The 11,840-nt window shown below is 40.2% G+C and overlaps 1 protein-coding gene across 2 annotated transcripts; it reads right to left on the reverse strand.

Moving 5' to 3' along the window:
- Positions 1-300: 300 nt before the first annotated feature.
- On the reverse strand, positions 301-4,384 carry LRATD2 (LRAT domain containing 2). 2 transcript variants are annotated; one of them, XM_044067029.1, is made up of 2 exons: positions 4,242-4,384; positions 301-4,104 (listed from the first exon to the last, which is right to left on the reverse strand). In XM_044067029.1, exon 2 carries the CDS (start codon positions 3,827-3,829, stop codon positions 3,002-3,004), a length of 828 nt encoding a protein of 275 aa, XP_043922964.1. In that variant the 5' UTR covers positions 3,830-4,104; positions 4,242-4,384; the 3' UTR covers positions 301-3,001. The 2 variants fall into 2 exon arrangements, with proteins under 2 accessions (XP_043922964.1, XP_043922963.1); XM_044067028.1 differs by having other exon boundaries at positions 4,271-4,377.
- Between the last annotated feature and the right edge of the window lie 7,456 nt (positions 4,385-11,840).

The raw sequence follows: 11,840 nt of genomic DNA on the forward strand, positions 1-11,840 counted from the left end.
CAACTACAGCAAATCAGAGAATCTCCATCAACATTTAACAAGGGTTGTTTTTCACTGCCCCCCTCCCCTTTAGCAACACCTCACATCTTCAAGAATGACATGGCTTATCCCAATATGCACAACTAAAACTTTGTCACAACTACTTACGTTTCATTATTTAAACAAACAATGCCCTATGAAATTAAAACATCACTCTAGCATACATCTGAATACATCACCTTAAAAATAAAAAAGTGGCCTTATTTTGTGGTTGGCACATCAAAGCCCTAAAAAAATCCTACATACACTTGGGCTACATCATCACTATCAAACAAACACTGTTTATTTGCTGCAGTCAAGTAATTTCATCCCAGCAACATTAATTCAACTGCTAGATTCACTTCCAAAGACATGATCTTATTCTAGCAGTCCAAATGACATCTAAATTTTAATCTCAATCATTTGAAATGCAAGTCATACCAACTTAATCAACTAAAAATAATGTACAGTGGCTGTAAAACATCCCTCCCCCCACATAAATGGTTGTCTAATCGATTAATCTTTTCAACTATCAAAGCCTGTAGCTGTAACTGTGAGTACTCAAGAAACATGCAAAGTACCAACATACAGTGTGTGGTACTTGCCTAACTGCTTAAAGAGTTGAGTTCATTTGACAATCATTTGTAGCTCTACCACTGTTTCAAATCAAGCAATAACTGAAGGGCAGGGTGAGGTTCACAGTTTAAGACACATAACATGGTGGTCTAATCTCTTTGCAAAGAGAATCATGGATTTTCTCAGATGTTCCCACAAAATATAATTTGACAACCGAGATTAATACTAGTATCAAATAAAAACATAGCTTACATTTCTATGACTTGTTTTGTGCCAAAGAATCTGAAGGATAACGCTACAATAACTTTACACAGCACACATGAGAAGTGCAATTACTTTAAATGTTAGGTATTCACAGCAGTTCTTCTGTGTACTATGGCTGAAAGTTAGTTTATGGGGATAGTGAAGCCCAAAAAAGCCACATCAACAGTCCTAAACTTGGAGGATATGAAACATTATAAGACACACACCTACTTTGGATCACATATATCAAGGCCACATAACTACGAAACTGCACAATATACTGTGATATTACATCCAGATTTACAGTTTCAGGCTGCATGCTACATATGCTTCACATCCTGTTCAAATACTGCACTGTGAACATGAATATCCATTCAAAGTATTAGGAGATTTTAGCACAGTCATCAGAAATTCTAATTTCTGTAAAAGGACAGCACAGGGAAATCATGAAGTCAGTGGTGTTTCAAATTCCATTCCAAGTGAAAATTCACATCTACAAAAATATGCACAAACCTAAATCAGAAAACAGTTTTAAAAGTGTGTGGGGTATAGAGAATTAAAATGCTGACTAGACACCTGACTTGGTGACAGAGCCCTTTACGGTGATCCATGTGACTTCTGGTGTGGGGAGATTATTTTGTTTTGTATTATGAAACCTATTCTACGTTGTCTAAAAATGAGAAAGGCTGCCAAAATAAAAAACTGTCAACTTCACTGTGTGCAAGCCTTCCCACCTTGTCAAAACAGTGTTCAAAATATTCCCTTATGTAATACATATGTATGCAAAATGTTTTCCTAAACCTATTAAAATGTTTTGGGACAGAGTTTACAAATATGAAACCACATAAAGGAAAGTAAAATTCTTAGCAAGAATTTGTTCTTTACAAGGTATGCACATATGTCCTACAGAGCAAGTTTTAAGAGGTATTTTGACATACTTTATCGTAGAATTATTCTTCTCTAGTTGTGTAACATTAAATCACATTTTATAGCATACAATGCTGTTAAAAAATGCATAGTGAATCTCTCATGTCCAATGCGGAATGGACATATTTGTACACTTTTACCGACAACTTGTTATACTGCTTTGCTCTACTCAGCAAAGCAGTACAACATTGGGAAAAAGAGGCAAAGCAAAACATTACAGCATCATAACTGGTGTCAAATTATTTCCACAATTACCTTTTTCACTTAGCAGCCTGTTAACCCACTGATATACAACTTAAGCATACCGCTAAACCTCTTAGCACTAAAAATCTGGACAAAGCTTTAAATAATGGTGGGTAAAAGGACAAAAAATAGGAACAGATTTTAATATTACTCTTATAAAACTTAGAAAGTGTATTGAATAACTGGATTTGTGTTATTGTGCATTTTCTGAAGAATCTGAAGTCTAAAACTCAACATGTCATTGTTTAGTAACCTATATCAGTGATTTACCAGTAAACCACACATTCTGTGAGGGAGGGCAAAGTTATGGACAGTCGAGAGATATGACTTACGCCAAATGATCTGACTTTCCCATGTAATACAAAAATAGCTTAATACAGTTTGCACAAAGAACTGAGGTTGGATAGATAATGTGTTTGTATGAAAAAGTTCCCATAATTTGTATGCATAATTTGTGCAGATACAAAGGGCCGGGGTTAAAAAGTTTCAAAATGTATGATCACCACCATAAGTGGTACAACAAACTGCACCCATACATGTACTGAATTAAAACCAGTAAATTTCTAAAATCCTTAGTTACCATAGAGGTCTGTGCCTAAAGATCACAACCTTGATTACACCAAAATGGGAATGCTCTTGAAGTAAAAATAACTTAAGTAAGCAAATTCTGACAATTCTTCTAAACAAAAATACATTTCCTGAACTGGAAACAAAGATATGAGGTGAAGATAAATGCAAAAAACACCCAGTTCTACGAAATTTTGAAATGCAGAAATTTAAGGAGGAAAATACTATATATGTAAACTGCTACCAGCTTTGGTGTTAAATACAAGGCCTCTACTGATGACTGAAATCAGATCATTACAGCAATGAAGTGGTTAAACTCTAGGCAGGAATAATCAGCTTTCCTTTCACATGTGATTTGAGTAAATGCTATCACAGCGGCCCAAAGGGCTTATAACAGCTCAATTTCGCAGCCTTCAGTTTCAATCCATCAGTTATCATTGTGATCAGTCTGGACTGTATCCTCAGAATTTAGATGGCTAGAAAGTTCCTGGATAACAGCTGTTCTACCAATCTGATCGTTCTTTCTCTTTTCCATGATTAAATCCTCCAAGCTTTGGAACTCCAGTGTATGTGTAGTTTTCTCAGAGAGCTGTAGTTTTAATCTGTACGGCTGTTTGCCAATCCTAATTTCCCCACCAATTTTAAACTCCCGCCTGCCGTACCTACACCAGGCAGCAAAGCACTCCGAGTTCCTCCAGTTCAACTCCTGGTCCTTTACTCCCACTTGCTCCATGGCATTTTGCACCACTACTTCTTTATTCAGAGGTTTAAACTTGTACAGATCATTGACGACTCTACCCCTCCGAGACCGGCTAGCATCAGTCAGGAAGTCGTTACGGATCTCCGCCCGGTGCAGGTGCACCACCTGAAAGTCACCAACATAAACGGCCCAGTGAGGATACTGACCCCTGCTTACGAACTCCACCACATCACCGGGCTTACATTTGTTAAGCAGATTCTCCGGAGAGTATGTGCTCAAGTCCATCGATTTGCAGTTTTTCTCAAAAATACACTCTTCTCGGTAAAATACTGCACACTCCACCTCGTTACCCTCCACATCGCCTTCTTCCTGCGGCGTTACTCCCGACTGTTCTTGACCCGTTTCAGGTAGAGCTTCCTCTAAATCCTCATCGTCGTTAGAAAAAATATAGGAAACACCTATCCTAGGACCGTCATCTAGGTCAACCCCTGTGGGGTCAGCGGTTGGAACTTCTGCGTAACTCAAGTGGGTCAGTTTTTCCACTTGGTTTCCCATTCCACTTGGGAGTCCAGCTTGGTTTCTCGTTTTGCTTTCTTACAATATAGCAGAGTCTGCCACTGCCGTTAAGTGCCACCTGTTCGAGTCTCCGGTGAACTGGAAAAGCTGGTTACTAGGATACCATGGATTGGGGAGACAGACTGAAGCTTCTACACTACCGCTCTCTCTCTAGTAGTACCGTCCACTTTCATTGCGCTTTCCCTCGATCGCAGTTCAAATTTATAAAATGTCCGGGTGCAGTCGTTCTCCACCACGTTTTGTGTATTACCAACCTGCCGGGGGAAATAAAAAAAAAAAGATTTAACTTTCTTCAAACAACATGCTAAGCAGTGAGTGAACTAACATAATCTGTCGACTGTCATTCTTAAAATGAAGTTACTATATACACATACAAAACCATATCGCTTACTGAACATGTTTAAATGTGTTGTCCTGTACCTATTAGTGTTCAAAATCCTCTATTTTTGTCTTGTGCTTTAGAAAACTGTAACGTGTGTTAAACCGCATTACTCCTTCTCCAAACTTGAAGAAAAGAAAACCCCGCCCATTTGAGGAGAGCCGATAGGAGGACCCGATAGTAAACGTGTACAAGAAAACACCCCGTCCTTTTCTATACCTGCCAGTGCTGTGAGTAATTTAGTTCAACATAAAAATAAAACTTTCCTCTTCGTATTTGCTTCCTGTTTGCTTGACGTAGTAGTAGGTCGAATGTAGATCAGGAGTTTATGCCTTCTGTGTTTTTTTATTAAGAGTTAAACGGAGGCTGATTGCTCACAAGTGAAAAAGGACAGGCTACCAATATCTCCCTCTGCCGGTACTCTTGACCCTGGATTTCGGGGCACGTCTTTCAGCATTCAGTAAAGTACGACAGTCGACCTCAACCACATTTTCTTCGTTTGGCACAGTATTACCAAATTTGTGTCGCATTTACTGGGAACTGTACCCTAAAAAACGCGTCGTGCGTGGCATATATCACATCTTTTCAAGTATCACGTTATGGCATGTGTCATTTCAACTTAGTAATCAAAAAAGATTATGTTACATTGATGTTCTGGTGTTTCCAGCTATTTATTGAAATTTAAAAGCAATATATTTGCGGTCATTTATAATGCTCCGTAAAATGTACACATTAAAACATTTTACCTCTCAACTGTCCAGATTTTCGCAGAATGCTCTTTTTTTAGTCTGTTATGGTTTTCAGTCAAATCATTGAGAAAAGTTACTAAATAATGACATTTGAGTTTTTGACCTCATACACGTTAGAAAAAAATCACGATAACACAAAAAGTCTAGCAACTTTCTAGATTTATAAGAGGAATATTTAAAACCAGTCCCCGTTGTTGTGCTTTTCTCTCCCGTTATTTTTGTCTTTGTCCAGATTTCTTGAGCTAACGAATCGGGAGGCATGATACATGTGCAAAACTAACAGCATACTCGTCAGTCTCATGGATCAAGAATTAAAAGATCAGGTACAGATTTGTAATATTTCTCTTACAGCATTAGACAGATGAGGTCATGCATTAGTATTTTCCAAAGGGTATTAAGTCATAAACCTATTATGTAGTGATTTTAGTCATAGTCGATTTCACAGAAAAGCACACATTTCTTGATTTCATGAGAAATAGAACCAAAATATGAGACAAAAAGAGTTTTGCAGACGTCCAAATTTCTAACAGTTGAGATGTATGCACCCCTTAACTTCTTTACTCAAGAATTCTGGAGTAAGCTAAAATAATTGTGGGGTCCAAAATCAGGGACAGTTTTTAAATATTAATCTTAATTCACATGAGAAGTTAATAGAAGAACAGGTTTTGCATTAGCATGCATTTTCTGAACAATTAAGTAGTACATGACTCTATTGACACGATTATAACCAATTTAGAGGAATGCCAAAGTGATTTACCAGCAAATCACATTTTTACAAGGAACAGGACAAAAGTATAAGTTGAGAAGTATGTGTCACACATTTTTCCTTGTCACCCATCGTTTCATGCTGTTTAGTTCATAGGTTCATACTAGGCTATCTGCCCAAGGGCATTTATAAGCCTAGCCCATAGTTATGTGGCTTTCGCCACCCCTTTAGTTTGAATAAAAACTATGCCTATCATTTTGCTGTGCCTCTGTCAAGCAGTGACACTGAAGTAATCCCTGGGGTATATCTGCAATCTCCCATCCATTGGTCAAGATTCCTCTTGAACAAGGCCAGAGAGGTGCTCTGCCTCACATGTACCGGGATTTTGTTCCACAGCATAGGGAGTCTCTGGGTGATGAATCTGTCCCTCCAGCACGTTCTATTTATAACCGTGTCAAGGTTTAAGTCTCCGCCCTTGTGGTTCTGAGGGATCTAGATTTTTGAGGTGAAGCATATTCATCAAATCTGGGTTTGACATGGCCTTATATGTCAGGCACAGGTCACCTCTGAGCAAGTGGTATGAGACTGAATAGAGCTGGAGTTCTTTCAGTCGGGCAGCATAAGACATATTTTTGAGACCCTTTATCCTTTTGGTGAGGAACTTTTGGGGCCTTTCAAGCTGCAGCAGGTGTCTGGTCAGATACATTCCGAACGGGGCATTGTACTCAATCATAGGTCTAATGAGTGATGAGTACAGGGGGACAATGACCTCCCTTGATCTAGATGTGAATCCCTTCATGATCAGGTGGGTGATATAGAAGGTTTTCCTAACTACTTTAGCAACATGAGTGTCAAACGAAAGGCTACTGTCAACCTGGGTCCCCAGATCTCTGATGACTTTTTCTGTGCTCAGTGAATTGCCACCTATATGGTAGCTAGGTTTAACCTTGTTTTTCCCGAAGGGTATGACTATGCATTTTTTGGCGTTTAACTTCAGGCCATGGCTCTGGCACCAGTTATCCGTTTCTGTGAGGCCCTTCTGGAGGATATCTGTGTCAGATGTGTTTTCGACTATGGCGCCCAGTTTGCAGTCATCTGCAAACTTTGTCAGCCATAACCCTCCTGTGTTTGCTTGTACTTCAGAAAAGTAGATGTAGTAATAATACATTCTGGGGATTATATTGAACATAACATAGCAAGCACTTTTAGCTAATTGTATTGCTTGGTTTGGCCTTCTTGTGTGTCCTCAAAGCCAGGGACATAACTTTGCAATTCATTCTGATATTTTAAGTTCTTCAGCCTTTTGTCTCTTTACTTGAATGGTAATGCCATTACAGCCCTTGCACATGGACTTTGAGGGACTGCGCTCATTTAGTACGTGAACTTGTGCCTGAAACAGAATGGTGATAAAAGGCTGTCTATGTCAAAGAGAGGGATAAAGCCTTGAATATTACCCAGCCAGCCTAATTTCAGTTAGTGATCTGGGCACTGAAGGTGTGGGCTAAGTGAGAAGACAACTGCCAACTCTCATTTAAGGAGAGATACAGACTTATTCTCTAGAGGAGATGGGAACATAGCAACAGCTTGTAGAATTTTGACAAGCTGTGCACACTACTAAATCTAGAGATTGCAAATCTTGTTCCATAACCATGCCAGAGTGCTATAAAAGTTAAGTCCATGAGGAGACAGGGGTTAGTGTTAAATCAAAACTCCTGATTGTATGCCTGGCTCAGTGATATAGAGGGATGGATCCCTTACAATGATCCAGGGGACTGGGATTCATCATTGGAGGAGAAGGTCACGGATGGAGAGAAGTGAAAGGGGAATGGCCTGCTTGCTTTGGGAGCACATCAGGAAGTGTGATTTCTCCACTGTACACTAGAGAAACTACTTCCCATTTTTTTTTGGGGGGGGGGCATGACTGCTTGCTGGCAATGTCTTTTGCAATAATGAGACATGATCAGAGCTTACTATCTATTGCATGTTCGCCTTTCTCTCTACCTGCCAGGTATCCAGAGTAAATTAGAGCTTAGAAACAAACCTTTAAACTACTACAAGTGTTTTTTTTAAATGACAGTCCCACCAGGTCAACACTTGCTCTGAAGATGGGGAACAAATGGTCCAATTGACCACGAAGGGGGGCTGATTGCTGACAGACAGTGGAGACAAAGAAAAAAGCTTTTCATTGGATTGCTGAGAGTATTTGCACCAGAAAGCAGCTGTATAGTTCTCTGACATGGAGATATGGTCTGGACCTTAAATGTAGGGTAGAGAGAGTGAATTCAGACATTAGGTCAGTGAGATGAAGGTTCACATGGCCATGTGATAATAGAAAGTGTAGTAAAGGGGACACAACTCCCTCTACTGCTGTCTTGATGATGTGTCTTTCAGTCATTTCATCCTCATGGCGGAAAGGATGGGCTTATGACCTATAGGAGGGAACCAGTATCTAGCACGGAACTTCACTATAAAAATGGTTACAGATACAATTCCCTTTCTTGTTTTATTCTTAATATTCATTTATTGACATATGTAAACACACACACCTTGTAATGCTGTTGATGCCTATGACCACCAGGAAAGAAATCCACATCTCAGTTTTATGCAGTGAAACTAATAATTTATTTTGGTGGCCATTCAGAAGAAACTACAAATAAAACCAGGGTCATCTAGGCTTGGTTATAACAGAGGCAAACTGAACTTAAAATCTCATTTCAGTTTGCAGGTAAAAACGAATTCAAAATACTTGTCAGTATTAAAAATAATATACCCAACAATTCTATTAATAATTCCAGAAAATAAAACAGCAGCTTTATAAACAGTCACAGACAATACTTTACAAACAAGATACTATTGAACATACCTTCAATAACCTATTTTTAGATGTAAGCTGGGATTCATACTTTTTGGGAGAGTTGCTGCATGAACAGCACAGTGAACCATTCATAATTAAACAGAAGCATATTGCTAACAGGAGAAACAGGGCTAAGCTGCTCTGTTTGCTGGAGAAGCTCTATGCAGGACCAGCCTTTGGTTAACTAGTGCCATCCTGGTCTACCTACGCCATCCAGATTACTGGAAAAGTTCCCCAGCTAGATCTCCACCCTAGGCGGCCACCTAGTTAGCCTATGCCTAAGGCCGGCTATGGCTGTATGATGGAGCATTTGGCCAACATGATGCATGCCACAATGATGGTAAGCAAGTGTGACCAAGTCTTTGTGTCGAACAGAGTATTTTGAGGAAGGCTAATGCCAAAACTGGTTGATGTCTTTAACCTGATGTATGTCACAATGTGGGTAAGTTAGAGTGTGTTTACACATGCAATAGAGCATACTGAGGAAGGCTAATGCCAAAACAAGTATAAGACTTTGACCTGATATTCAAAATAAAGCTAACCATGAGGGCATTATCAGAAATGTGTACTTGATTTCTTTTTGTTGTTTTATTTATTCGTGGCCTTAGCTGTGCACCATTGGACTTTACATGCATGGAATTTGTTGGTTTGATTCATGAATGAATTACATGGTTCTGTAACTGCATCTTGCATTCAGTTAACATCAGAATGGCAGCACAGCAATCATTAGCTGGACGACTATTGGTGCACACAGCAAGGTTCTGTCCCTGATCGTCATATAAATGGGAAGGGGAAGGGGAAGGTAGGAAATCAGGAAAGAGAACAGCAAGCCGAGGAAAACATGGGTATGAAAAGTGGGGGAAAGTAAAGGTATTTTTTTCCATGGAAAAAGTCCAGTTTGTAATATATAGAAAATAAGGGTAGGTGGGGAATGTAGTACGAATGTGACAGAGGGAGAAGGATAGGTAGCAGGACAGACAAGCAAACATAAAACACAAGTTCAGACACTCATAGGTGGTATACGTGTAAAAGGTTGAGAAGACAGTGAATGGAAACCAGTGTAGCCTAGACAACAAACAAACCCAGGCATGACTCACCTAAGTAGGGCCAGTTGCTCCCCGTGAAACAATGGTTAGGAGCTTGCTCATTGTGTAGTCCACAGAATACAGTAGAAGCAACTGCACATTGTTAATGTAGGCTGCCGCAACTCAGTAGCCACAAGCCATCACAGCTGATATTGGTAGACCAGGGAAGCCCTACTGGACCACTTTCAGAAGAGAGGTCATCTCTGCTTCTGAGAAGCTGCCACTGAGTACAATGGTGACCCCTCCAGATCGTCTTCAGCAATGGAGTCATCATCTCCCTACTGAGAGGCATCTTCAGTTGTAACTTGCATCCCAACCCAAGAGGCAACTGCTAATGAAGAACAAGGCGAATGCATCATATTCTTCTCCTCGTCCACAAAAAATACCAGGAGAAGAATGGTGCAATGGCATAAAAAAATTATACCTATATGCTGCAAAACAGTCACAGTTGTACAGTGAGTTGGCACAATTGTCATATGCATCCTGCTGCTGGGGCAGTCATTCCCCATTCTGTGATGTCCAGTCATGTAAAGATATCACTCCAATGCCATTGAAAAGCAAAGTATGCACTCTTAATTATACATGTAAAACAGATATAATAGTAGAAGACAATAGAACAGGAAAAATGCTAATATTGTATATATGGCTGTCTTTCCCCTGACTGCTGCTTTCTACTGACAAAGCAGGTTAGGTTGGCACTGCCTCAGAGCATTGTATAGATGTCTGACATCACCCCCTCTGGTAAGCAGTGGCTGCATCACCAACCATCCTAACAAGATCATGCCAGGCATCCACCTTCTGCAATGAGACTTCATACTGGCCCAGCAAATGCTTCCCAAGATCCTTGAGCAGGAAGAACAAGAAAAGCTTGCTCTGTCTGACATAAAACACTGCATACCAAAGTGCCTAATTAGTGAGACACTCATTCAAGTTTGTTCAAGGAGCAAAATGGAAGCACCGTGTGCATGGATGCACATTTCTGCATCACACATCCCACAATGTAGTTCTTCACTTTGCATTTGTGTGTATCCATGGTGCTATACTGTGGCTCTAAAAATCATGATAATGTTCCATCCAAGTGCTAGAGGACTGCACATATTGCATGCATGAGTGTAGTCTACCTGTCACTTGCTTTGTGGTCGCTGTTATTACCAGCTTGTTTGGAATCACAAAGCACTAAGGCAGAGATTCAAAAGTGGCACTAAGTAGCTTCATTAGATAACCACCACAGTAATTAGTCCTTGCAAATGCAATATAAAATGTTGGTACAGTTGTGTGCAACATGGCTTATCACAAAACAACTGGGGATAGAGACATTTTAGTGAAAATGCTATATGACTGCAACTTTATAGGGTAATGAAGTAGTCTTACCTGATAAAGCAATTCATTAAGAACAATAAGCTGTAATGGATTTCTGTCAAACTGAGGCAGATGTTGTAATGTGCATGTAACTGGGAACCTAGGACATTAGCATTCCTGTGCACCATCTGCCTATAGTTGTGGGAATATGACAATCGTACAATGGAAACCTTGTAATTAACATGCCACAAGTGTGTTTGGGGCAACATGCTGAGGCATATCAGCAGTATGTTAATGAGGGGATATAGTACATGGCGCTAACTGCAACTGATAAACTGGTACATGCGGGGGTTGCAATTTTGGATATAGTGCAGAAATGGAGGTATATTGGGCATAGAGGTAACTGCAGTGGATAAACAGATGCATACAGGGTGTTTGTGTATGGGTATCCCTCATATTTACATACATACCCACTGACTGACCTGTTATTTCTACAAATGTGCATATACTGGCATGGCCACCTGAGAGAGAGGCAGTGCTTGGAAAGTTCACCATAATGGAGAATGAAATGCTGCTCCAGGCCCTCTGCATACATGGCATCCACTTTGTGATGACCCACCACTGGACCAGTAATCAAGGAGCCTCCATCCTCACCACTGGCAACAGTGGGGGACTTACACTTGGAGGATAACAAGTACACACACAGTATTTCCAGATGGAGCTCTCTGCATCAAGTGCAATTTCCCTTAACACACAGAGACCACAGTCAGTTTGAGAATGGTTTCTCCCTCTTTCTCCAGATCCCTAGTAAGACTCCTCACTGGCACAGCTACAGAGTTGAGATCTCAGCTGAGTGACCAAACTATGACATATCAGCACCCTCTCTGTCCAACCAGTGCTTTGTGTCCCTGCCCAAGT

Source organism: Protopterus annectens, chromosome 3.part1 (assembly GCF_019279795.1).
Source record: "Protopterus annectens isolate FY-2018-M chromosome 3.part1, PAN1.0, whole genome shotgun sequence".
Taxonomy (NCBI): Eukaryota; Metazoa; Chordata; order Ceratodontiformes; family Protopteridae; genus Protopterus; species Protopterus annectens.